Source organism: Lepus europaeus, chromosome X (genome assembly GCF_033115175.1).
Source record: "Lepus europaeus isolate LE1 chromosome X, mLepTim1.pri, whole genome shotgun sequence".
NCBI lineage: Eukaryota > Metazoa > Chordata > Mammalia > Lagomorpha > Leporidae > Lepus > Lepus europaeus.
In genome coordinates, this window is record NC_084850.1 from 62,664,372 (window position 1) to 62,690,947 (window position 26,576).

Here is a 26,576-nt window from a genome sequence, read left to right on the forward strand (position 1 = left end):
AGTATTCCCTGCCACCGCCACCACCAGAGAGGGCATTGCTACAGAGATACGTCTCTCCTTGTGGTTTCAATGCTTAAAAGTGGGAGTCCTGTGCTATCAAAGGAAAAGGCACTCCCCCAGCTCTGGAGTGTGACACACTAGCAGGAGGCAGGCAACCTTGGGCCCTGTTGCTCTTAGAACTATGGAGAGCGGAGGGTACAAAGGTTAAATCACCACAGTCTAGCTAGAAATGTCTTAGTTCTGCTAAGGGCTACCCTGTAAAAGGGTTTTTCTGGGTGTTTCTTCTTTCTGGCCTCTGCTAGTCTCCTCAAATCAGTTGTTGATATCGTGGTAGCTTCAGGATCCAGTCTCCTCACAAGCTTCTCTTGCCCATCATTGTAAGAGAAAGAACAAATTCTGTACCCTACACCAAAGTAAAGGCCAGGTAACATGGGGCATTTCTTCAAACAGGCAGCCAAGTCCGAGGTAGAAGGAAGGGATCAGGGCAGAAGGAAGCAGAGTCACATGGCCTGATCACAAGGCTTGACAAAGAGGAAGTACACTCATTCTAGGAAGAAAAGAGGGGGAAAGAGGCCTCTCTCCACCATGCCACACGTGCAATTCTGGGCATGCCGGCTGGAACTGCTCCGAACACAGAGCTTTAAGCAGCTAAGCAGCTCAAGAGCTCTCAGAGAGTAAGACATCTGGAGGAAGTTGTGGTGGGCAGACGGTGAAATCTGCTCATCAGAAATGCAGCAAGCAGGATTTGGGCACTTTTGAAAAATCTCCCTGGCACACACAGTAAAAGACGAAGTCTGAAGAGGAACAAAATGCTTTATGCTTTTGGACCCATGTCGTAAGAGCTTTGCGAAATTATCTTGAGGTTTTGAAGATTCCCACAAGAGAAGGTCCTCATTTGAAAGAAAATCTGGCTACAGAAAGACGAACGAAAGGAACACGTACTAAGAGCTACTCAAAGGTATGTTGTTTTCCTTGACAGCAGTCCCACAATGTATAAGGAATTCTGGAAAAGACATGAGTTTCCTAGGATAGCACCAAGAGCTAGGTAGCATTACTAGAGACTGAGGGATCAAGAAAAGTACTTCTTCTTCAAAGTAACTCGCTCCAGAAATTCTTCCATGGACAGTGGCATTTTGTGGAAGTGGACTAGCATTTATTTTCATACCCACAAGCCCCCCTGCTCCCTGCTGCTTCTACCTCTTCATTCATACCCAATGGCTTCAGCAGCTGTTCAGAATTTGGGTTCCCCATGTACATCCTATAAATTGTGCTGCTGTAACTACTTGTCAGAATCTGCTGTGCAAGTTATTACAATGCTTTAAAATGTACTTTAAAATTTATTTTATTTATTTGAAAGGCAGAGTTACAGTGAGGCAGAGAGAGAGAGAGAGAGAGAGAGAGAGAGAGAGAGAGAGAGTTTCCATCCTCTGGTTCACTCCTCAAATGGCTGCAGTGGCCAGGGCTGGGTGGGCCAAAGCCAGGAGATTCCTCTGGGTCTCCCACATGGTTGCTGTGGCCCAAACACTTGGGCCATCTTCTGCTACCTTCCCAGGTGCATTAGCAGGGAGCTGTATCAAAAGTGGAGCATCCATATGCGATGCCATTGTTGCAGGTGGCAGCTTAACCCATTATGCTACAACACCAACTCCTAAAAACATACTTTCATGCTAATTCTAATGAACTAAGTACCATAAGAAAGATTAAATGTTCATTTTTCAAGCGGATATTTATTTTTATTTATTTAATTTATGAGAGAGGGAGAGATAGAGAGAAGGGGGGGGGCGGCTTCCATCCATTGGTTTACCACTGAAGGCCTAAAATGACTAGATTTGGGCCAGCCTGAAGCCAGGAGCCAGAAATTCTATCCAGGTCTCTCATGTAAGTGGTAGGGGCCCAAGTACTTGAGACATCACTGTTGCTTCCCAGAAAGAAACTGAAGTCAGGAGCTGGAGCCAAGTATCGAACCCAGGTATCATGACATGGGATAATGATCTTTTTTTAAAAGGTTTTATTTGTTTATTTGAAAGGTAGATTTATAGACAGAAAGGGGAGGAGAGAGAGAGAGAGAGAGAGAGAGAGAGAGAGAGAGAGATTCCATCCTCTGGTTCACTCCCCAAATGGCCACAAGGGCTGGAGCTGCGCCGATCTGAAGCCAAGAGCCAGGAGTTTCTTTCGGGTCTCCTGCATGGGTGCAGGGGCCCAAGTACTTGGGCCATCTTCTGCTTTCCCAGGCCATACCAGAGAGCTGGATGGGAAGAGGAGCAGCCGGACATGAACCGGCGACCATATGGGGTGTTGGCACAGCAGGCAGAAGCTTAGCCTACTATGCCATAGCACTGACCCCAGGATCTTTTTAAAAATGTATTTATTTTATTTGAAAGGCAGAGTTACGAAGAGAAAGATCTTCCATGCCCTCTTTCAGTTCCCAAATGGTTGCAACAACTGGGGCTTGGGCCACACTAAAGCCAAGAGCTTCATCTGGGGTCTCCCAACGTGGTTTGCAGGGTCCCAAGCACTTGGGCCATCCTCTGCTGCTTTCCCAGGCACATTAACAGGGAACTGGATTAGAAGTGGAGCAGCCAGGAATTGAACCAGTACCCATATAGGTTGTGGGTGTCTCAGGTGGTGGCTTAACCTTAGGTATGCCATGATACAGCCCCAGGACAAGAGATCTTAACTGGCATCTTAATTGCTTGGCCAAATGCCCACCCCATAGAGTTAATTCATTTCATTTTGACCACTGCAGTGGTTCTTTCACCAACCTCAGATGTACCAAGAACAAGTAACTAGAAGGAAAAAGTAGAATTCCAAACAGAACTCTGGGCCCACTTTACCCAGGGTCCCTACAGTAGCCTTTAGGGAGTAAGCATCAGGGTCTGTTTGCACTGCCTCTGATGAATGGCTGTGGCACAGGATTTGAGGTCACCGGGGCTGAATTTGACTTTCAGTCACATATACCACTTGCTAGTTCAATGCTAGCTCAAGCTACCTGGGCCTCCTCTCATCATGGAGAATCATGTGAAGGACTGTAAGTTGTAAAGTGCTAAGCAAGTCTGAGGTATATTCTTTCTGGGCATCAAGGCCCACAGACCATTGTAGATGAGAGCATGGACTCTGGATGGCTTTCCCTCTCATCTCCTGCATGTCCACCCCAATGTTCAAATAACAGCATTGTCAAGAGCCTTCCAAGTGTGTAATGGAAACATTCACTCTGCTCAACTCCATAGAGAAAGCCTAAAATATGTATTCATTTTTAAATATGATGTCATTCTTTTATTTGAAGGACAGAGAGAGAAAGACAGACAGGCAGAGATATCTTCCATCTCCAGGTTCATTCCCTAAATACAACAGCTGGGGCTAGGCCAGACCAAAGCCAAGAGTGCAAAACTCAATCTGCATGCATTTGACCCATCAGCACCTGCTGCATTAACAGGCAGCTGGAATTGGGCTTGAATCCAGGAGCTCCAATATGGGGTGCAGGTATCCCAAGAGGTGTCAACCACTGTGCCAAACACATGCCTTAAGAATAGTATTAAATAGTGATTTATATTTGAATTTACAGCACCGTTTCAACTGAGTCTCTCACAGTGCCTTTTCACAGATGGAGTGGGCAGTGTTTGAAGGAGTGTTGTACTTCTCACAAGTGTGAGTCATCAATTAGAATGAGTCAGGAAGCTCTGCTTTTTAAAAACACTAGGTCTCCTCTCCCACATTTTCAGCTTCCTGCAGTCCTGTGGTCCCTTCCGCTTTCAGGAATGTTCTTTGAAGGGTGTGAGTAACCGCACTGGAATCATTGGCCCCTGAGAAGAAAGCCAGGCATTGTCCTGAGGAATGGTGACCCTTGTAATTGTGGCAAGATTAGGCTTTTGTTCTCAGAGGTCAGCTTATTTCCAAACAGAAAATGATTGATTTGGCTGGTGATGGACATGTGCAATCTGTATTAGGCAGGCCCTAGAAAACACCAAGATGAAAGACTGCTGTTCCTGGCTAGGCCAGCCCTGCCCATCAGAGACCAGGAGTTGTAGAGGTCCCAGGGTTGAGAGGAAAATTGACATTATCAAGTAGAGGTGATATTATCAAGTAGAGGCTAGAAGTGTGTGTGTGTGTGCGTGTGTGTGTTCTTCTGCTTAGTCTTGGTAACCTTGGAAGGGTTGTGCACTAATTGTTTCTGTAGTGTTGTGCCAAGTAGAGGGTGACTTGATAACTGGGCTAGTTCTGATCTCCTCAGCAGTAATTTGGTGCAGGGGCCAACTGAGGGGGAGGCCATGGGGTTGTTAGAAATCAAGGCTGGGCCGGCGCCGCGGCTTACTAGGCTAATCCTCAACCTGTGGCGCCAGCACACCGGGTTCTTGTCCCATTTGGGGTGCCTGATTCTGTCCTGGTTGCCCCTCTTCCAGGCAAGCTCTTTGCTATGGCCCGGGAGTACAGTGGAGGACGGCCCAAGTCCTTGGGCCCTGCACCCGCATGGGAGACCAGGAGAAGCACCTGGCTCCTGGCTTCGGATCAGCGCGGTGCGCCGGCTGCAGCGGCCATTGGAGGGTGAACCAACGGCAAAAAGGAAGACCTTTCTCTCTGTCTCTGTCTCCCTGTCCACTCTGCCTTTCAAAAAAGAAAGGAAGGAAGGAAGGAAGGAAGGAAGGAAGGAAGGAAGGAAGGAAGGAAGGAAGGAAGGAAGAAATCAAGGCTGAAGAAAGAATAAGAAAGGGTGGAGGAGGGAGGGTGGGAGTGCAAGCGGGAGGGAGGAGAGGGTGGGAAGTATCAGTATGCTCCTAAATCTGTGTATATGAAATACATGAAATGTGTTCACCTGGGAGGCTTGTTAAGCCATGAATTTCTGGGCCGAACTCCCAGAGCTTTAGATTCACTTGGTCTAGAGAGGGGGTCAAGGGTAAGTTCCCTAAACTACAGCAGCCTTCCAGGTGATTCTGACCCATGCTAATGTTTGAGGACTGAGTTACTCTCTCCCTCTCTCCCCTCTCCCTCTCTCCCCTCTCCCCTCTCCCTCTCTCCCTCTCTCTCTCTCTCTCTCCCTCCCTCTCTCCCTCTCTCTCTCTCTCTCTGTCTCTCTCCTCCCTCCCTCTCCCTCCTTCTCCTCTCTCTCTCTCTCTCTCTCTCTCTCTATCTCGCGCGCGCAGATAGAGTTAGTGCGAAAGAGAGAAAGGTCTTCCTTCCGTTGCTTCACCCCCCAAAAGGCCGCTACGGCCAGAGCTACGCCAATCCGAAGCCAGGAGCCAGGTGCTTCTTCCTGGTCTCCCATGTGGGTGCAGGGCCAAAGCACTTGGGCCATCCTCCACTGCCTTTCCGGGCCATAGCAGAGAGCTGGCCTGGAAGAGGGGCAACCGGGATAGAATCCAGCGCCCATATGGGATGCTGGCGCCGCAGGCGGAGGATTAAACAAGTGAGCCACGACGCAGCCCCCCCCCCCCTTAAAGATTTATTGATTTATTTGAGAGCCAGAATTACAGACAGAGGGAGAAACAAAGAGAGAGGTCTTCCATCCACTGATTCATTCCCCAAATGTCCACAAGGGCTGGAGCTGGGCTGATCTGAAGCTAGGAGCCAGGAGCTTCTTCCAGGTCTCCCACACGGGTGCAGGGGCCCAAGGACTTGGGCCATCTTCTACTGCTTTCCCAGGCCATAGCAGAAAGCTGGATCAGAAGTGGAGCAGCTGGCATGCTAACCTGTGCCCATATGGGATGGTGGCACTGCAGGTGGCGGCTTTACCCACTACACCACAGAGCCGGCCCTGCCTCATTCTCTTCTTAAGGGCAAGTTACTTGGGAGTGTGTTGTCTTTGTCATGGGCCTTCCATTCCCTTGTCAGAGTTACAGGATGGAGTTGTAGGATTAGATGGCATTTCCTGGCTCAGGGCCTGCCTCTGTGATGGAACTGAGGTCTAGGTAGAGTGACAACTGTGCTTCTTGGTAGAGATGCTGGAATCCAGCTGTTAGAACTGCTTTCTGTCCTCTCCGAAAGATCTAAAAGAAGCAGTTGGCCTCCTCTGTGAAGAGGTTGGAAGTAGAGACGCTGCAGAAACAGTGCATGAAGGACAGTGGGACCCCTGAACCTTCTGTACTAGTCATCTAGTACAGTCATCTCTAGTTCTTTCTCTTATTTCATCATCTCCTATTTGTTCTAGGTTCCACTAGACACACAGTTTATGAGTTTGGGCTAGGGACTACTTTTGCTTTCACTTCCCCATTTTAGAAGCGGGACGAGTGCTTGTCATCATCTAAAGTGTGGAGGAGGCAGGCAGGGATGAGGAAAAGACCAGTGAGGGGGGCTACTCACATTTGCCAAGGTGTATATGATGCCATATACACTTCTATACATATACATATATGATGCCAAGGTATATACGACAGCAAAACCAGCTCCATTACATGGGTACATTTTTTTTTGGAGGGAGAAATTTCTTTTTTTAAGATCTATTTAGTTATTTGAAAGTCAGAGTTACACAGAGAGAAGGAAAGGCAGAGAGAAAGAAAGGTCTTCCATCTGCTGGTTCACTCCCCAATTGGCCACAATGGCCAGCGCTAGGCCGATCCAAAGCCAGGAGCCAGGAGCTTCTTCCGAGTCTCCCACGTGGGTGCAGGGGCCCAAGTGCTTGGGTCATCTATCACTGCTATCCCAGGCCATAGCAGAGAGCTGGAGCGGAAGTGGAGCAGCCGAGACTTGAACTGGTACCCATATGGGATGGCGGCACTGCAAGCAGCAGCTTTACCCACTAAGCCACAGCGCCAGCCCCAGGAATTTCAACTTTTTATAATACTTATGTTAAAAGTGGCTTTTCATGGCAATAATTATTTAATTCATGTAAATACTGAATTCTGGACCATCAGTGAAATAATGTGAACTTCTGCTTGCAGTTAAGCCAATCTATCATTTCATCACTTGGTTTCCTATCATAATAAATGTGCATAAATATGGGGTCATGTTCATGTGCACTTGGGGACCATGCATGTTGAACACAGGTAAATACAGTAGCATTAAATGCAAGACTGTGTACTTCCATAACTGCATTTGATCCTTAGGCAGGCAGGCTGAAGGGAGCTATTACTGATGGGGCTACAGATGCATGGAAATAATTAAAAATGAATCTTAATGAATAATGGGGTGGGAGAGAAAGTAGGAGATGGGATGGTTTGCAGGTGGGGGGGTGGTTATGGGGGGAAAAATCACTATAATCCAAAATTTGTATTTTTGAAATTTATATTTATTAAATAAAAGTTTTCTATAAAAAAAGAAAATATATGATTTGCTGTGGATGACTCACTGAAGCTGGGACTGGCTTCGCAAATGTCTGCTAAACCAACAAGTGTGCCTTAGGTCCAAAAGCTGAGAGAGTCCCTCCTTAGTGCAGCGTCGCCAGCATTGACCAACAGATGAGAAAGTGGCTAGCATGTTCCCACCATTCAAGGGTTCTGAGATAGGATCCTGACATTTCAGACTGGCAAAGGAAAAAAATCCATGGAGAAGCCTCCTAAAAGCAAGCACGGTGTAGGGTCACATTATCAGGGACAGTTTATACTGGACTTCGGAAATCAGCCTTCCTTTGAGCTATCCTTAGGGTCAAACTTTTCAAAATTCAAGACTTTACCAGCAAGAAGGCCATTACCAGATGTAGCCCCTGGACCTAGGAGCAGAACTGTGAGCCCAGATAATCCTTTTTATAATCAACCCAGTCTGTGGTATTATTATTACCCACACAAAATGGATTAAGACAAATTATTATCTCCATTTTACAGACGAAGACATTGAAGCTCTGAGAGGTCAAGTATTTATCCCAGGCCATAAAGTTAACAGGCGGCAGGGTCACAAGTTCAACCTTGGCCATCTGGATCCAGATTCCATACTTGCAGCCACCATACTGTGCCATCTTTTGGGAGTACAAGCAGACTACAAAATCCATAGGGCTGGGTGTTTGTTGGCCCATTGGTTAAGATACTGCTTGGTGTTGGAGAGCCTGTGTTCAAGTCTTGGCTCTGCTCAGGATTCCAGCTTCCTGATAATGTGCATCCTGGGAGGCAGTAGATAATGGCTCAAACACCTGGGGCCTTGCCACCCGCATGAGAGACTACAATTGAGATTTGCGCTCCTGACTTCGGCCTGGCCCAGCCTTGGCTGTTAGGGGCTTTTATGAAGTGAGCTAGTGGATGAAGGATATTCTCATTTCTCTCTCTCTCTCTCTCTCTCTCTCTCTCTCTCTTTCTCTTTCCCTCCCTCCCTTTCACTCTCTCTGTCTGCCTATCTCTGTCTCTCTGCCATTTAAAATAAGGAAGGAAGGAAGTGGCAAAAACCAACTTTTTAAAGATTTATTTTATTATTTATTTGAAAGTCAGAGTTAGAGAGAGGAGAGGCAGAGAGAAAGAGAAGTCTTCCATCTGCTGGTTCACTTCCCAACTGGCCGCAACAGCTGGAGCTCTGCCAATCTGAGGCCAGGAGCCAGGAGCCAGGAGCTTCTTCCAGGTCTCCTACATGGGTGCAAGGGCCCAAGGACTTGGGTCATTTTCTACTGCTTTCCCAGGCCATAGCAGAGAGCTGGATCGGAAGTGGAGCAGCCGAGACTTGAACCGGTGCCCATATGGGATGGTGGCACTGCAGGTGGTGGCTTTACCTACTACGCCACAGCGCCGGCCCCAAAAAACCAATTTAAAATTGAAAAACAAAGCCATAGACTCAGAGTTGGAAGGGCCCTTAAGGAACTTGTGGTCCAACCTTCCCAGCAATACAGGAATTCCCCTCTATATCCTTCATGCAACGTTTGCAGATTCTCAGTGTTGACAGCTTGGTAGCTCAAAGACAGATCATTCCTATATGGCCCATCTCTGGTTAAGTTTATCCATAAAGTGAGCTGGAGAGCAAAATCAACTCAGCTCGTGTTTGCTGAACTTGTATTATTTTTGCTGAGGTTGTATTATGTTCTGACCACCCTATCTGGTACTTCAAAGAGTTGGTGGAAAAACAGAATTAAAAGATAAGATTATTTGGGTAAAAAAATTGAAATATATGCATAGTTTTTTCATAATACACACTTCCCATGAACTCTTGGAAGATCCTTTCATGATTTCAAGATTTTTTTTGGCATCTTATCAAATAAACTTATATCCTATTTCCATTTTCCATAAACTTTTAAAAAAGATTTATTTATTTATTTTGAAAGTCAGAGTTAGAGAGAAGGGGAGAGACAGAGAGAGAGAGAGAGAGAGAGAGAGAGAGAGAGAGAGATCTTTCACCTACTGGCTCCCTCCCCAAATGGCTGCAACAGCCAACACTGGGCCCGGCCAAAGGCAGGAACCAGGAGCTTCAAGTACTTGGGCCCAAGTACTTCAGCCATCTTCTGCTGCTTTTCCCAGCCCATTAGCATGGAGCTGCATTAGAAGTGGAGCAGCCGAGACACAAACTGGTGCCCACATGGGATGCTGGAGTCGCAGGTGGTGACTTAACACACTGTAAACACAACACCAGCCCATTTTGTTCCATAAACTTTTTGAAACACCCTCATATATTCAAGATAAAGAAGATATGGTCCCTGGGGACAGCATAGAAGGTAAAGCCACCACCTCCAGTGCCGGTATTCCATATGGGTGCCAGTTCGACTCCCAGCTGCTCCACTTCTGATCCAGCACTCTGCTAACACACCTGGAATAGCAGTGAAAGATGGCCCGGGCCAGTGCTCTGGCTCAGTGGGTAAAAGCCTCCTCCTGCAGTGCTGGCATCCCATATGGGTGCTCCTCTTCTAATCCAGCTCTCTGCTATGGCCTGGGAAAGCAGTGGAAAATGGCCCAAGTCCTTGGGCCTCTGCATTCACGTGGGAGACCTGGAAGAAGCTCCTGGCTCTTGATTTCGGCCTAGCCCAGTCCTGGCTGCCCCGGCTATATGGTGAACAGAACAATTCTAGTGCAGGGGGAAAATATTTCATTAATTTAATCCAAGATTATATTAGCTGTTTGAGCAACTTTATAACATTGTTGATCCACTGAACTAAAATATTTAGTTCTTTATAATTTCTCAAAGATAACCAGCAGTAAACATTTTCAAAATTATACTTATAGAGCCTTTAAATATCTTTGAATGTTGTTTAAGCTTGGAGACTTCAACTCATAACATTTTGTTTATTCATATCAAGGAGATTTCAAAAGGTTTGTGGAAAATGTAATTAAAAGATGAGCTTATTGGGGTGTAGTAATAGAACAGTCAAATAAAACATCATAGTTTTAAGTTGCAGAGAATAAAGGCTGGAAGATCAGAACCTGGAGGAATCAGTACTCAAATGTTTCTTTTTATTTTATTTTATTTTATTTATTTGAAAGGCAGAGTTATAGGGAGATGGAAGGAGAGACAGTGAGAGAGAGAGAGAGAGAGAGAGAGAAATATCTTCCATCCACTGGTTCACTCCCCAAATGGCTGCAATGGCCCAGGCTGGGCCAGGTTGAAGCCAGGAGCCAGGAACTTTATTTGGGTCTTTCATGTGGGTTCAGGGGCCCAAACACTTGGGCCATCCTCCACTGTTTTCTCAGGAACATTAGCAGGAAGCTGGATCATAAATGGAGCAGCCAGGATTCGAACCAGTACCCATCTGGGATGCTGGCACTGCAGGCCATGGCTTTACCCACTATGTCACAATGCCAGCCCCACAAACATTTCTATTCATTATATTCATTCTATATGCAGACTTCTCTTCCTGCCTTTATTTGGAATGGGCCTTCTTCAACATCCTGATGACCTTTGGAGTTCCCTTCCAGATCTGAGACTCTATAATTACTTTTTAAGGCTAGATTGGCAGTGAAGCTCAGGGGTTATATTTAGGGCTAGGATAAGAAGAAACTCTTGGTCTCTGTTAGGAAAGGAAAACGTGGGTGGCAATCAGCCTAGATACTTCTTGGTGGAATTTCAGGCTTCATCTTCCTCAAACTGTCTTCTAATCTCATCCACAGAATCAAAGTTAGTGGTAGCCTGTACCATATTCTGTCCAAGTGCCACTTTCCACGTCTCACTTCCCAACCGAAAAGTCACTGGGAAAGACCCAGAGTGTCCAAAGCCCCATCTGCTCTCAAAGCTCCCGAGTGATTGGGACCTAAGTACATTGCAGTTTTCTGGATCAGCCTCTGGCATGTTCCTTAAAGTCAGCCCTTCCGGATCTTGGTGATTTACAGCTCCCCTTTGCAATCCACCCTACCACCCATCCCTTTCACCCCCATTTGCTACCAATTCTTGTTGCACAAGTAATTCTAGACCCCAGTGAACTGCACAGTAGCTTTCTGCCCCTATCTTGGGTTTTCCTGAAATGGTCCAGGAATTCAAACATGGTTCTAGCCCTCAGCATGGTCAAGAGGTCACTGCCACCACCTCCACCCTCAGCAGCACAAAACCCTTCTTCCCCTTCACTTTCCGTTTGCCTCCATGGCGCTCAGTTCAGTTCTGCTTTCCTCCAAGACCACAGGGAACTTCCTGCTGGTGGGTAATGCAATCTCTGTCTCTCTGCCTTTTAAATAAAGTGAAAAAAAATTAGCTCTTTATTTGTTTATTTATTTTTTTGACAGGCAGAGTGGATAGTGAGAGAGAGACAGAGAGAAAGGTCTTCCTTTTTGCTGTTGGTTCACCCTCCAATGGCCTCTGCGGCCGGCGCACGGCGCTGATCTGAAACCAGGAGCCAGGTGCTTCTCCCGGTCTCCCGTGCGGGTGCAGGGCCCAAGGACTTGGGCCATCCTCCACTGCCTTCCTGGGCCACAGCAGAGAGCTGGCCTGGAAGAGGGGCAACCGGGACTAGAACCCGGTGTGCCGACACCGCAAGGCGGAGGATTAGCCTGTTAAGCCATGGCGCCGGCCTAGCTCTTTATTTTTAAAATATTTTTTCGGGGCCAGCGCTGTGGTGCAATAGATTAATCCTTTGCCGGCGGCACTGGCATCTCATATGGATGATGGTTGTAGTCCCAGCTGCTCCTCTTCTGATCCAGCTCTCTGCTATGGTCTGAGGTAGCAGTGGAAGATGGCCCAAGTGCTTGGACTCCTGCACCCACATGTGGGATCTGAAAGAAGCTCCTGGCTCCTGGCTTTGGATCAGCCCAGTTCTGGCCGTTGTGGCCATCTGGGGAGTGAATCAGTGGATGGAAGATCTCTTTCTCTCTCTCTGCCTCTGCCTGTAACTCTACCTCTCAAATAAATAAATAAAAATCTTTAAAAAATATTTTTTCTATTTTTAATTTTTTCTTTCTCTTTCATTCTTCCATTTTTAAGAGAACATATTTTTAAATTACATTACAGTCAAAGGCTTAATGCCCCACCACATAAAGAATTCAGCAAGTAAAAAGATCCTCATCTTATTGGGATATAGGCAAGGGCTATAAACAATAATCAAATAGAAAGATGACCATGAAAAAAATTTTTAATTTCAAAAATGATGTATGTATATATGTAATTGAGAGGCAAAGAGATAGAAAGAGATCTCTCGTCCTCTGGTTTATTCCCAAAACACTTGCTATAGCTCAGGCTTGGCCAGGCCAAAGTCAGGAGCCAGGAACTCAATCCAATTCTTCTATGTGGGTGAAAGGATTCAACTACTTGAGTCATTATCAGCTGCCTCCCAGGGTCTGCATTAGCAGGAAGCTGGAATTGGGAAGAGTTGGGACTCAAACCCAGGCACTTTGATTTGGGATGTGGGCACTCCAATTGGCATCTTAACCACCAGGCCAAATGCCCACTAAGCCATGGTTTTTCTTTGACAAGTCACTTTATGTCCTGAAATGTTATTCTTTTTAAAGCTTTATTTACATATTTGAGAGGCAGAGAGAAAGGGAGTGTGGTGGGGGGAGAGAGAGAGAGATCTTCCATCTGCAACAGCCAGGGCTGGGCCAGAACTAAGCCAGGAGCTTGGAACTCCATCAGGGTCTCCCACATGGTTGGCAGGGGTCCAAGTAGTTGAGTCATCTTCCGCTGCCTTCCCAGGCTCATTAGCAGGGAGCTGCATCAGATTCCATTTATCCAACATTGTATTTTTTAAAAGATTTATTTTATTTATTTGAAAATTACAGGGAGGAGAGAAAGAGAGAGATGGGGGGGAGAGATTCTATCCTCTTATCCAATATCCTTGAAATGGGAAATTTATAGAAGTGAGAACAAATTGCCCTCACCCTCTCTCGCGGGTCGGGGTTACATGGCGGCGACTGCGGCAAAGCGAGAGCCTCCGAGACGCCGCTGCCGCCAGCACAGCCGGAGACCTGAGCCGACCCTGGGGGCTGTCCGCGAGCCCCGCACTCCCTCGATGAGTCGGAGAAGTCCCGTTGTATCGGAGTAAGATGGACGGTAGCTTTGATTGTGATTGTGGTGAGCTGGAGCCACCTGATCACTAACAAAAGCCATCTGTTAACCAACAGCCACCAGGGCTTCCTGTTGAAATATATAGCAACAAAGGAAGAAAAGAAGCAAAACGGAAATAGTGCTTACCAGCACCTTAGAATGATGCTGCTCAGGACCAGTCCAACACTGAATGTATCTGCACTGTGAGGAGAATGTCCATAGAAGCCTGTTGTGTGCATATTTATTCACATTTTTGTTAAATGTTAAATCGTTTAGCACAGTAAATCTGAGTGCATAGTATGTCATTTCATTCCGTTTGAGTTTCTTGAGTGTTTTCTTTAGATGTCTGCAGATTTGCTGCCCCTTTCTTGAACTATGAGTACTGCAATCTTTTTAATTCTCAGTATGAGTAGAGCTTTTTGAGCTTTAAATCTAAGGGGAACTCAACAGGCCCGGTTGCCATATGCAATGAACATCAAGAAACCATCTTGCTATGGAAGCATAATTATTTTTCTTCTCCCTTTTTGAAAGATCTTTCCTTTTGATGCCAGTTTTCTTCCTTGTTTACACAAGTTCAACAATTTGAAAGGAAAAGGCAATAGTAAGGGTTTCAAAATGGCAGAGACATTTGAAAGTCTCATGAACATCCATGGTTTTGATCTGGGCTCTAGGTATATGGACTTAAAACCACTGGGTTGTGGAGGCAACGGCTTGGTTTTTTCTGCTGTAGACAATGACTGTGACAAGAGAGTAGACTCTACTGAGCCTTGTTGGCAGTATAGCTTAGTTTGGATAGATCTTTCCAATTGGAAAGAGCAGAGCAAAGAAGAATCTGACAAGAAAGGCAAGTCAAAATGTGAAAGGAATGGATTAGTGAAGGCCCAGATAGCTCTAGAGGAAGCGTCACAGCAACTGGCTGAAAAGGAAAGGGAAAAGAAGCAGGGATTTGATTTTGACTCCTTCATTGCAGGAACTATTCAGCTTAGTTCACAACACGAGCCTACTGCTGTTGTTGATAAATTAAACGACTTGAATAGCTCAGTGTCCCAACTAGAATTGAAAAGTTTGATCTCAAAGTCGGTAAGCCGAGAAAAACAGGAAAAGGGAATGGCAAATTTGGCTCAGCTCGAAGCCTTGTACTGAAATGCTAGAAACTGAGCCAGCAGAGGAGGGGAAGCTTGGGGAGAGAGCAAGTGAGGAAGGATTTCTGAGCAACAGTGGTGAGCTCCTGTTTAACAAACAGCTTGAATCCGTAGGCATCCCACAGTTTCACAGCCTGGTTGGGTCACCACTAAAGTCCATACAGGCCACATTGACCCCTTCTGCCATGAAATCTTCCCCTCAGATTCCTCATAAAACCTACAGCAGCATTCTGAAACATCTCAACTAAAACACTCAGCAGACATATCTCTGCATTCTTCATGAAATGTGTTTTGTCTTTTTTTATTACTAGTGTTTAAGTCATTTTTTTACTTGAATCAGATGGTGTCATTTAGTAAGGATTTTTATTAGTTCTTGGTTTTTAAAATCCAGACTTTTTTTCTACATGTGAGATAGCTTTCATTTTAACTGGCATGTCGTTTGCACACAAAATAAAGAATAGAGCAAAATAATGCAATGCAGGAGGAGACAAAAGAAATGCACTAAGACAAGTAAAAAACATTCTCATAAAACAATGATCTGTTTTACAGGAAACAAATCTTGCCTTGAAATTTACACAGTGAGACTGTACATAATTGCATGAAAATATCTATTTTTTCCTAAAACATTTTTCATTCATGAGTATTTTCAAGTTTTTCATACTGTACACATTTCTTAAACACATGATACCAGCAGCAACTGAAAATGAATGCCGAATTTGGTACACATGTGTTATCTACCTCAAGGTAACAAGAGTATGTGGCAAAGCATACGCCCCTCCCCCTAGTGCTTCACAGTCTGCACTTCTGCTTAGCCAGCGTTAGTGTAGTCAGCTCTTCCTAGTGAGACTCATTCACCGTTCCGTAACGTTCTGGGATTCACTCAAGTGTTAATACATCACATCTTATTTATTTTAGCAAATCATATTTCTGTATTTAATTATAAAAGTTAACTTAGTTTTAAAAAATTTATTTGCAAATCCACTTTTTCCATTGGCACTATGGTTTGTTGCCTACCTAGGTGAATACATGTCAGCTTGGCCTACGGCTGTCCACGTACTTAATTTACTTAACTGTTCGTTTTAATTAAAGTGCTCACTGTGTATAGGAATTTGTATTTTGGAGGTGCTTGATCTATCTACAAAGAAAAATTAGGAATTACTTTATTATAAAATGCTCCTAGAAGTCTTAATTGTGTTTATTTTTAAAAAAGAAACTGTAATGTTAGACTTGTGTGCATGGAAGTAATTAAGGTACATCATTATTGTAGTTTAAAAGTTGTACATGGTAAGACATTTTGTTTTTACTGTATGTTTTTACTGAATGATCTATTCCCCATCCAAGGCAAGCATGAATAAAATTAGGTTAAAAATTAAAAAAAAGAAGTGAGAACAAATTAATAGCTATTTGTGGTGATATAATTGTTCTGTATCTTGACTGTGGTGGTAGATATACAAATATACCTTGATGCATGTGCAATCAGATTTTATAGAGCAAATTCACACACACACACACAAGATACAAGTAAAACTGGGGAAACCTAAACAAGATTGGTGGATCACATCTAGGTCAATACTGTGGTTATGACACTGTTTAGCAAGATGTTAACATTGGGGGAAACCAGGCAAGATGTATAAGGCATCTATATTAGTTCCTGTAACTGCAAGAGAATGTATAATTATCTCAAAAAAGTTTAATTTAAAAAGTAAATGCAGTGGGTTTTTGGTCTACAATGAAAATTTCCTAACCTGAAGTGAAGTATCAAGGCTTAAGAGAAAGAAATCCCAAGGAGTTTGGTGAGCTAATGTTTTGGTACTAATTTTAGGACTAGTTCCTGTCTGTAAGTACTTGGAGAGCAGTGCGTGCTTTGGGAAGCCTTAGTTGAGTAGCTCTCTGAATGGCTCCCTTGCCAAGATTGGCAGCTTCTACAGTGGGCATTTCATGGGGAGCCTTGTAAGTCAGAGCAATGTCATTCAGTTGGTTTGGCTCCTGTGAGGACAGAAATGCAGCTTCTCCCTCTCCTATGTGGGGTAGGCCACTTTGTAATGAAAGTCAGTTTTGGCAGGGGCATTCTGATAAGGACTAGGAAGGAGAAGGCTGGATGTCAATGGGTCAATGCACAGCAAAGGACACAGAGAGGAATGTTGACTCAGAAGTGTAAATGGGAGTGGGCATTTAGTGTAGCAATTAAGATACCTCTTGGGGGGCCAGTGTGTAGCAGGCTAAGCCTCCGCCTGCAGTGCCGGCATCCCGTATGGGCACCGGTTTGAGTCCCAGCTGCTACTCTTCTAATTCTGCTCTCTGCTATGGCATTGGAAGGCAGTGGAAGATGGCTCAAGTGCTTGGGCCCCTGCACCTACAGGGGAGACACAGAGAAGCTCCTAGCTTCGGATAGATCCAGTTCTGACCATTGTGGCCATTTGGGGAGTGAACCAGCAGATGGAAGACATTTCTCTCTGTCTCTCCCTCTCTCTGCCTGTAACTCTGCCTCTCAAATAAATAAATAAATAAATCTTTTAAAAATATACCACTTGAGATGCCCACATCCTGTGTGAGAGTGTATGGGCTTGAGGCCGGTGCCGCGGCTCACTTGGCTAATCCTCTGCCTGCAGCGCCGGCACCTCGGGTTCTAGTCCTGGTTGGGGCGCCGGATTCTGTCCTGGTTGCCCCTCTTCCAGTCCAGCTCTCTGCTGTGGCCCGGGAGGGCAGTGGAGGATGGCCCAAGTGCTTGGGCCCTGCATTCACATGGGAGACCAGGAGGAAGCACCTGGCTCCTGGTAGCGGCCATTTGGGGGGTGAACCAACAGAAGGAAGACCTTTCTCTCTCTCTGTCTCTCTCTCTCTCTCACTGTCTAACTCTGCCTGTCAAAAGAGAGAGAGAGAGAGTGTGTGTGTGTGTGAGAGAGAGAGAAAGAGAGAGAGAGAGAGAGAGAGAGAATGGGCTTGAGTCTCAGCTATGTTCTAAATTCTAGCTCCCTACTCATGCTAGCCACATAGGAGACCTGGATTTAGTTCCCAGCTCCTGGCTTTGGCCTAGCTCACCCCAGCTGTTATGGGCATTAAGACAGTATATCAACAGATGGGAGGTCTTTCTCTACCTGTTTGTCTCTCTGCCTTTCCAACAAATAAAATAAATAGGTAAAAATTTAAAATAGAAGTCTATATTAGACAGAAGAGGATCAGGATGGAATCTGGTAGCTAAAGGAGAATACACCCAACTGTTTTCTTTTGAATAAATTAGCATGTATGTTCCACACAAGGGTCCTTCAAAAAGTTCATGGACAGGGTCGACGCTGCAGTGTAGTGGGTTAAGCATCTGCCTGCAGCACCAGTATCCCATATTGGTGCCGGTTTGAGTCCCGGTTGCTCCACTTCCTATCCAGCTCTTTGCTATGGTCTGGGTTGTTCCACTTCCTATCCAGCTCTCTGCTGTGGCCTGAGAAAGTATTAGAAGATGGTCCAAGTGCTTGGGCCCCTGCACCCATATGGGAGACCTGGGAGAAGCTCCTGACTCCTAGCCTCAGATTGGCCCAGTTCCAGCTGCAGCAGCCATTTGGGGAGTGAACCAGTGGATGGAAGACTTTTCGCTCTCTGCCTCTGCCTCTGCAACTCTGCTTCTCAAATAAATCAATAAAAATCTTTTTTTAAAAAGTTCATGGAAAATGGAATTGAAAAATAAATTTATCTTTGTGCAAATAAATTTTGAAATCCATGCATAATCTTTCCATGATATACATTCCATCACTTTTTGAAGAGCCCTCATATGCATCGCTTACAATATTTTTTGCATCAAAATAAACTTATCTTTTAATTTCCTTTTCCACACTTTTTGAAGTACCCACATATTTGCTGACAGTATTTTCCCCTTCTCAGAAATTTTCCTGCTTAAATGTGTAGGGAGAGGCCAAGTTCTGGGTATTTTGGGAAGTGCAGCTTTAGAATTTCTGTGGCAGCTTTGTGCTAGACAACATCCACATATTTAATTATGTACTTTTTTTGGTGAAAGAAGTTTGTCTTTGATGTCTCCTACCTTCCCCCTGATATCTCCTACCTTCTCACTCTGTGTACCTTTCTATCCCCTACTGGGGCTCCCCTCTGCCAGCACTGGCATCCAGTAGGCTCCTGTACTTTCCTTAGGAACATTTTAGACATTTTCTGTATGGATGGACACAGAAAAAAATGATGAGTGGTTACTTCTGGGGAGCAGGATTGGAGGATTAGAGTGAGAACAAGACTGTTGTACTGTGTATCACGTTGTGCTGCTTGAATTTTCTAGATCTGTGGGCAGCACCTGTAGGAAAAAAATTAAAACAAAAATGTAAAGAATCTACAATCTAGGCCATTCATGGCACATAATACTTGGGGGAAGCTGCTGCAGGTTGAAATGATGTAGACAGGGGCCGGTGATGTGGCTCAGTGGGTTAAAGCCCTGGCCTGAAGTGCTGGCATCCCTTATGGGCGCCGGTTCTAGTCCTGGCTGCTCCTCTTCCCATCCAGCTCTCTGCTATAGCCCGGGAAAGCAGTGGAAAATGGCCCACGTGGAAGACCGGAAGAAGCTCCTGGCTCCTGGCTTCAGATCAGCACAGCTCCAGCCCTTGCTGCCATCTGGGGAGTGAACCAGCGGATGGAAGACCTCTCTCTGTGTCTCTACCTCTCTCTGTAACTCTGTCTTTCAAATAAATAAAGTAAATCTTAAAAAAAAAAAAGAAATGATGTAGACCAAACCTTAATTTCTTATAAAACCAGCTTTTGGAAATAAGGGATTACATTGTAAACTGAAGGCCTGGTGCCAATTTTTTAACTAAAATGCCCAGAAGTACCAGATGAGGAGACTTCAAAAAGTTCATGGAAAAATGTGTCTTATTAAAAAACTATGCATGGAGTTAAAAAAATTTTTGCACCAAAATCAACTTATTCCTTAAAGTCATTTTCATGAACTTTTTCTAATGCCTTAATATTGAATGAAATACTAAATGCTATGCTTGTACACTAAATCTTTTGATAAGAAATACATTCTGAATTTTTTTTAAGATTTATTTATTTGAAAGTCAGAGTTACACAGAGAGAGGAGAGGCAGAGAGAGAGAGAAAGGTCCTTCATCTGTTGGTTCACTCCCAGATGGCCGCAACGGCTGGAGCTGTACCGATCTGAAGCCAGGAGCTTTCTCTGGGTCTTCTCACGTGGGTGCAGGGGCCCAAGGACTTGGGCCATCTTACACTGCTTTCCCAGGCCATAGCAGAGGGCTGGATCAGAAATGGAGCAGCTGGGACTTGATCCAGTGCCCATATGGTTTCTGTAAAAGATATTTGTTTTTGTGATTTCTAAAATTGCAACCAGTGCTAGAAAATATATCACTTATCTTTGTGTGCTTATGGGAATATATACAAAAGAAAGAAACAGCCTACCTCAACTGTATTGTTTTTGTCCTTCCTTTGTGGCTACCAGTGCTCCTGTGATAAGGTCTAGAAGACCCACACAAAGATGGTGTGGTGGTGTCAGACTAGAATTAAGGGACAAAGAAGAGAATAAGATTTTATTGTGCTTCAGATCATGCGCAGCACGAGCTGGGCATTTTAAGTTCTCTTGCTGAATCAGCACATTATGAGGGTGTAGGTAACACTGTCCCCTTGCATGGATAAGGAAATAGATTCTGTTTAAATGGGGGTGGGTAATGAATCTGTGAAAGGACGCGGGATTGGAGCCTGAGCTGATGTTCTTCTCACTGTGTCACCATAAGTGACTGTGGGAAAGGTTGAAATTGGGAGGCAAGACTAGAGAAACCTTGGGCAGCGCACATTAGAAAGTGACCTACAGACCCAAGCTTATTGTAGTTGTCGTTTTTCTGCTTGCCATGAATGGCATATACTGTGCTGATAACATCTGTATTGCCTGCCTGACAGATGCAAATACAAGTTGTGACATTAACTACTTTAAATCAAGGGTTCCTGTATTCATTCATGTTAAGATGGAGGTGACCTGTGAAGCTGGATATTTTTCCCCCTACCATGGATAGTTCTCTTTCAAATTTTTATTTATTTATTTATTTATTTGTGAGGCAGAGAGAGAGAGAGAAGAGAGAGAGAGATCCCATCTGCTGGTTCACTCCCCAGATGGCTGCAACAGCCAGGGCTGTGCCAGGCTGAAACCAAGAGCCAGGAGCTTCCTCCCGGTCTCCCATATGGGTGCATGGGCCCAACTATGTGAGCCAACACCACTGCCTCACAAGGTATGCATTAGCAGGAAGCTGGAGTTAGGATTCAGAGCTGGGGGTTGAACCCAGCTTCTATCACATGGGTCCCAGGCAGCTGTCTTAATTGCTAAACCGAATGCCCACTCTGGATGATTATCTTTTAACTACACTGAAATCCATAGACCCCCAAGTTTCTAGTGGCAGAATTTCAGGTATCAACCCCAATAACAAGTGAGATATAATAAGGAGTGAGAGGAGGTCTGGGGAACTTCTTAATTATCTTATTAAATCAAGTGTAGGCCGGCGCCGCGGCTCACTAGGCTAATCCTCCGCCTTGTGGCGCCGGCACAACGGGTTCTAGTCCCGGTCGGGGCACCGATCCTGTCCCGGTTGCCCCTCTTCCAGGCCAGCTCTCTGCTGTGGCCAGGGAGTGCAGTGGAGGATGGCCCAAGTGCTTGGGCCCTGCACCCCATGGGAGACCAGGATTAGTACCTGGCTCCTGACTTCGGATCAGCGCGGTGTGCCGGCCGCAGCGGCCATTGGAGGGTGAACCAACGGCAAAAGGAAGACCTTTCTCTCTGTCTCTCTCTCACTGTCCACTCTGCCTGTAAAAAAAAAAAAATCAAGTGTGCAATTGCCTTTCCAGCTTCCATGTGTTAATAATTTTGGTTGTAAGAGAAATGAAAGTTGTCTTTGCTGATACACGGAGTGCTTTGGAAATGGATTTATTTTGGATGTTAACTTCAGGATAAAGCTTTAAAATTTTTTTTTTTATTTGAAAAGGAGAGAGAAAGAGAGAAGGATTGTACACCTACCAGTTCACTCCCCATATGCAGAGCCAGGCTGAAGTCAGGAGTCTGGAACTCAATCCAGGTTTCCCACATGGGAGGTTGGGGCCTAAGCATTTTTTTTTGACAGGCAGAGTGGATAGTGAGAGAGAGACAGAGAGAAAGGTCTTCCTTTTTGCCGTTGGTTCACCCTCCAATGGCCGCTGCGGCCGGCGCACCGCACTGATCCGAAGCCAGGAGCCAGGCACTTCTCCCGATCTCCCATGTGGGTGCAGGGCCCAAGCACTTGGGCCATCCTCCACTGCCTTCCCGGGCCATAGCAGAGAGCTGGCCTGGAAGAGGGGCAACCGGGATAGAATCCGGCGCCCCAACCGGAACTAGAACCCGGTGTGCCAGCGCCGCAAGGCAGAGGATTAGCCTGTTAAGCCACGGCGCCGCCGGCCGGGGCTTAAGCATTTGACCCATCATCTTGAAGCCTTCCCAGGGTGTGCATTAGCAGGAAGCTGGATCAGAAGTGGAGCCAGTACTTGGGCCCTGCCACCCACATAGGAGACCTGGATGGGGTTCTGGGCTCCTGTCTGACCTGACACAGACTCAGCTGTTCAGGCCATCTGGGGAGTGAACCAACAGGTGGAAGATATCTCTTAATCTCTCTCTCTCTCCCTCCCTCTCTGTCACTCTGCCTTCCAAATAACCAACTAACTAAATCTTAGAAAGAAAAAAAAATAAATGGAGCCAGGACTCATATCCAGGCACCCTGATATGGGATTTGGGTGTCCCAAGTGGCCTCCTAACCTCCTGTGCCAAACACCTGCCTCTGGGACAAAGTTTTTTTTTTTCTTATTTCCATCAAGACAGCTAAGAAATATGTACTAGGAGGGAGAAATTTATACTGATTTTTTCTCTTTCCTTTGCAGAAAAGCCAAGATGGAAAGACCATTCCTTCAAATATGAGCCTCACCCATGCAAAGAGTTTTTTTTTTCTTACAGTAATTCTGAGGCCTGGGACTGACACGATGGGCGTGGAGAGTGTCCTGCCTCCTCAGCAGCTCTGGCCCATTTTAATTGGGCTTTCTCTACTGTCTTTGGCAGAGCCATATGGGTTCAGTAAATGCACACAGTATGCATTAGACATTCGCCATGTGTTCTGCATTCGGAAGAAGATCACTAACTTGACAGATGCCATTAGTGACATCCCTGGATATACCACTCACCTCAATCTGACACAGAACCAAATTCAGGTCCTTCCTCCCCATAGTTTCACTAATTTGTCTGCTCTGGTGGACTTGAGACTGGAGTGGAATTCCATTTGGAAGATTAGTGAGAGGGCCTTTTGGGGACTTGAAAACTTGACCCTTTTGAATTTAGTAGAAAATAAGATTCAAAGTGTGAACAACTCATTTGAGGGCCTTTCCAACTTGGAGACCTTGCTCCTGAACCACAATAAAATTTCCCATATTCACCAGGACGCCTTTGTCCCTCTTGTCAAATTGAAACATTTAAGCCTATCTCGAAACTTTATTACCAATTTTTCCAATGTACTTGAAGCAGTCCAGCATCTTCCATGCCTGAAGTATCTTGATCTTACTAACAACAGTATCATCTCCTTGGATCAAAGCCCCAGGACATTGCTTTCCTTGACCCATCTGAGCCTACAGGGGAACAAGCTAATGAAGTTAAATTTCTCTGCTTTGTCCCTGCCGAATCTGACCACTCTGGATGTCTCCCGGAATAGCCATCAAGTCATTCAGCGTGTGTATGTGCAAACTCTGCCCCAGTTGAAGAGCTTGAATCTAAGCGCAACAATAGTGAAGCTGGAAATGCTTCCACCCGAACACCTGCAGAATCTAAGGGAAGTGGACCTCAGCAACTGGGAGCTCAGAGGTGATCACTTAAACTTGAATGCAGTGTGCCACCTGCTCAGAAACTTGCCCCTATTAGAGGCTTTGACTTTTCAGAAAATCTCCACTGATGCAGAGGGCATAAAGCATCTTGCCAACTGCACCAGACTTTTGTCCCTTGACTTGAGCCAAAGCAAGGATCTGGGTCGCCTCGATGGCAATGAGTTTGTGGCTATGCCCAGCCTCCAAAAGCTGAATCTTAAAAAGTGCCAACTTTCCTTTGTCAGTAACAGGACCTGGAGTTCCCTCCAGAATTTGACATCCCTAGACCTGAGCCATAACATGTTTAAATGGCTTCCAGATTTTGCATTTTCTCCCTTGAAGAGCCTACAGACTCTCTTTCTCTCTCGAAACCCCATCACAGAAATCAATAATATGACTTTCAAGGGGCTGTATTCATTGAAGGAGCTCAACTTGGCTTATTGTTGGATAGTGACAATTGATAGACACTCCTTTACCCAGCTTCCAAACTTAGAGAGCTTAGATCTTGGAGGCAACAATCTTCGAACTCTAAAATACAAAACCTTTGAATCCCTGAAGAAGCTCCAAGTTCTGATTCTCTCTCGGAACCGCCTGGAAACTATAGAGGCAAGAGCGTTCTCTGGCCTTGCTTACCTTTCTAATCTTGACCTGACAAGCAACAGGTTGTCAGGTTTTCATAAAGACCTCTTCTTGGGCCTGGAAAGGCTGGAAGTTTTGAATCTCAGTTTTAATAAAATCACATATGAAACTACAAGGAACTTGACATTTCCTCCATTTATGAACCTCAAGTCTTTGAAACAACTCAACCTGGAAGGACAAGCACATGGACTTCAGGTTGTTCCAGTGAACTTCTTCCAAGGGCTGGCTGGCCTGCAGGAGCTACTCCTAGGGAAAAATCCCATGGTATTCCTGGACCACCTGCAATTTGATCCCCTGATAAACCTCACAAGGCTGGATATCTCTGGAACAAAAGCTGGAGACAGAAGTCTCTATTTAAATACTTCCATATTCAAAAAACTCAAGAAATTAAAGATACTGTGCCTTGAAAACAACAACTTAGAATCGCTGACTCCTGGCATGTTCTCTGGCTTAGAAAGCCTTCAGGTCTTCTCCTTAAGATTCAATAGCTTAAACATCATTAATCAAAGCCATCTGGAAAATTTGAAGTCTTTGATGTACTTTGATCTCTATGGGAACAAACTTCAGTGCAACTGTGACAATCTGTGGTTCAAGAACTGGTCAACAAACACAGCTCATGTCCATATCCCCTACCTCCGGAGCTACCCCTGTCAGCAGCCAAATTCTCAGAGTTTGTTGATAGATTTTGATGATGCTTTGTGTAATTTTGACCTGGGAAAGGTCTACTTCTTCTGTTCCTTCAGTGTGGTCCTCACAACCATGGTCTTCTCATGGTTCAGTGCCAAGATAACTTCATCCCTGTGGTATGGGCTGTACATATTTAGAGCCTGGTACGTAGCTAAATGGCACAGGTCAGAGAAGGAGTTCATCTATGATGCCTTTGTTTCTTTCACTGCCACCGATGAGCTGTGGGTGTACAAAGAGCTTGTTCCAGCCCTAGAAGAATGTGGCCAGCCTACCTTTAAGCTCTGTCTCCATCACCGGGACTTTGAACCAGGTGTGGACATCTTTGAGAACATCCAGAATGCCATCAACACCAGCCGGAAAACTTTGTGTGTGGTCAGTAACCACTACTTGCACAGTGAATGGTGTCGGCTTGAAGTACAGCTGGCCAGCATCAAGATGTTCTACGAGCATGAAGATGTTATTATCTTGATTTTCTTGGAAGAGATCCCCGACTATAAGTTGTCCAATTACCACCGACTCCGGAAACTTGTGAACAGACAGACTTTTATCACTTGGCCAGACAATGTCCATGAAAGGCCACTCTTCTGGGCTCGCATTAGAAATGCACTGGGCAACAAAACTGTGGAGCAAGACAATGCACGACTAATTGTGGCCGAGTGACTGGAAGCTTTGTGACCTCAGATTCAGCTTCTAATGTTGCCCAAGATCTGTAGAGGCTGAGTGTGACTTAAAGGTACCTTCTCTGCAGGCAGAAGGGCGTCGATTGCTCCTGATCATAAAACCCAGGAACTTGGCCGGCGCCGTGGCTTAACAGGCTAATCCTCCACCTTGCAGCGCCAGCACACCGGGTTCTAGTCCCGGTTGGGGCGCCGGATTCTATCCCGGTTGCCCCTCTTCCAGGCCAGCTCTCTGCTATGGCCCGGGAAGGCAGTGGAGGATGGCCCAAGTGCTTGGGCCCTGCACCTGCAAGGGAGACCAGGAGAAGCACCTGGCTCCTGGCTTCGGATCAGCGTGATGCGCCGGCCGCAGCGGCCATTGGAGGGTGAACCAACGGCAAAAAGGAAGACCTTTCTCTCTGTCTCTCTCTCTCACTATCCATTCTGCCTGTAAAAAAAAAAAAAAAAAAAAAAAAAAAAAAAAAAAACCAGGACCACTTGGGTTACATCCATTAGGCAACTGAAGGAATGAAGGGGGCTCCCGGAGGAAGCTTCAGCAACTACTGGGGGATCAGATATCTGGAAGGCATGCATTTTTATTAAGAGGAGGGCTTGGGACAACCAGTCACCTGAAATTCTGGGGACCAGGAGGACCCTCATATGTGCTTGAGAATATTGCTCAGCTAGTTAATTCAAAGCAGTTCCTGCAGGTATAGATTGAATGGTTTTCCTTCTAAGAACATATAATGGGACTGGCACTGTGGTGTAGTGGGTAACCTGCAGTGCCGGCATCCCATATGCGCACTGGTTGGAGTCTTGGCTGTTCTACTTCTGATCTAGCTCTCTGTTATAGCCTGGGAAGGCAGTGTAAGATGGCCAAGCGCTCCTGGATCCAGGCTCCTGGCTTCGGATTGGCCCAGCTCTGGCCATTGAAGCCATTTGGGAAGTGAACCACTAGATGGAAGACCTCTCTCTCTGTCTCTCTGTCTCTTTCTGTCTCTCTCTCAGTGTCTCCTTCTCTTTCTGTGTAACTCTTTGAGATAAATAAATAAATCTTAAAAAATAGCAGATGACTTCATTTTGTTTAAATTAAATGATAATCTGATTTTGAGGCCCTGTTCGCCTAGACCAGTGGAAAATTTTAGATTAGCCTTTCCTCATCCTTACCTACCGGCCTCTAGTATTCTTACACAAAGGAAAAAAGTTGGGGCAGTTTCTCCAGTCTTTGGTCTACATGGATTAGCATTTGTATGCCCATTGTCCAAGCTGAGGACACTGCTGCTTCTGGGAAACACTTG

The 26,576-nt window shown here is 45.5% G+C and overlaps 1 protein-coding gene across 1 annotated transcript; it reads left to right on the plus strand.

Moving 5' to 3' along the window:
• Positions 1 to 635: 635 nt before the first annotated feature.
• On the plus strand, positions 636 to 25,539 carry LOC133753348 (toll-like receptor 13). The gene is made up of 2 exons (XM_062183888.1): positions 636 to 958; positions 22,331 to 25,539. The coding sequence occupies exon 2, from the start codon at positions 22,364 to 22,366 to the stop codon at positions 25,280 to 25,282; it is 2,919 nt and encodes a 972-aa protein (XP_062039872.1). The 5' UTR covers positions 636 to 958; positions 22,331 to 22,363; the 3' UTR covers positions 25,283 to 25,539.
• The last annotated feature ends 1,037 nt before the right edge of the window (positions 25,540 to 26,576 follow it).

What these genes read in the sequence shown, in the direction of transcription:
- LOC133753348 (XM_062183888.1), top strand. Translation starts at nt 22,364, where the DNA reads ATGAGCCTCACCCATGCAAAGAGTTTTTTTTTTCTTACAGTAATTCTG.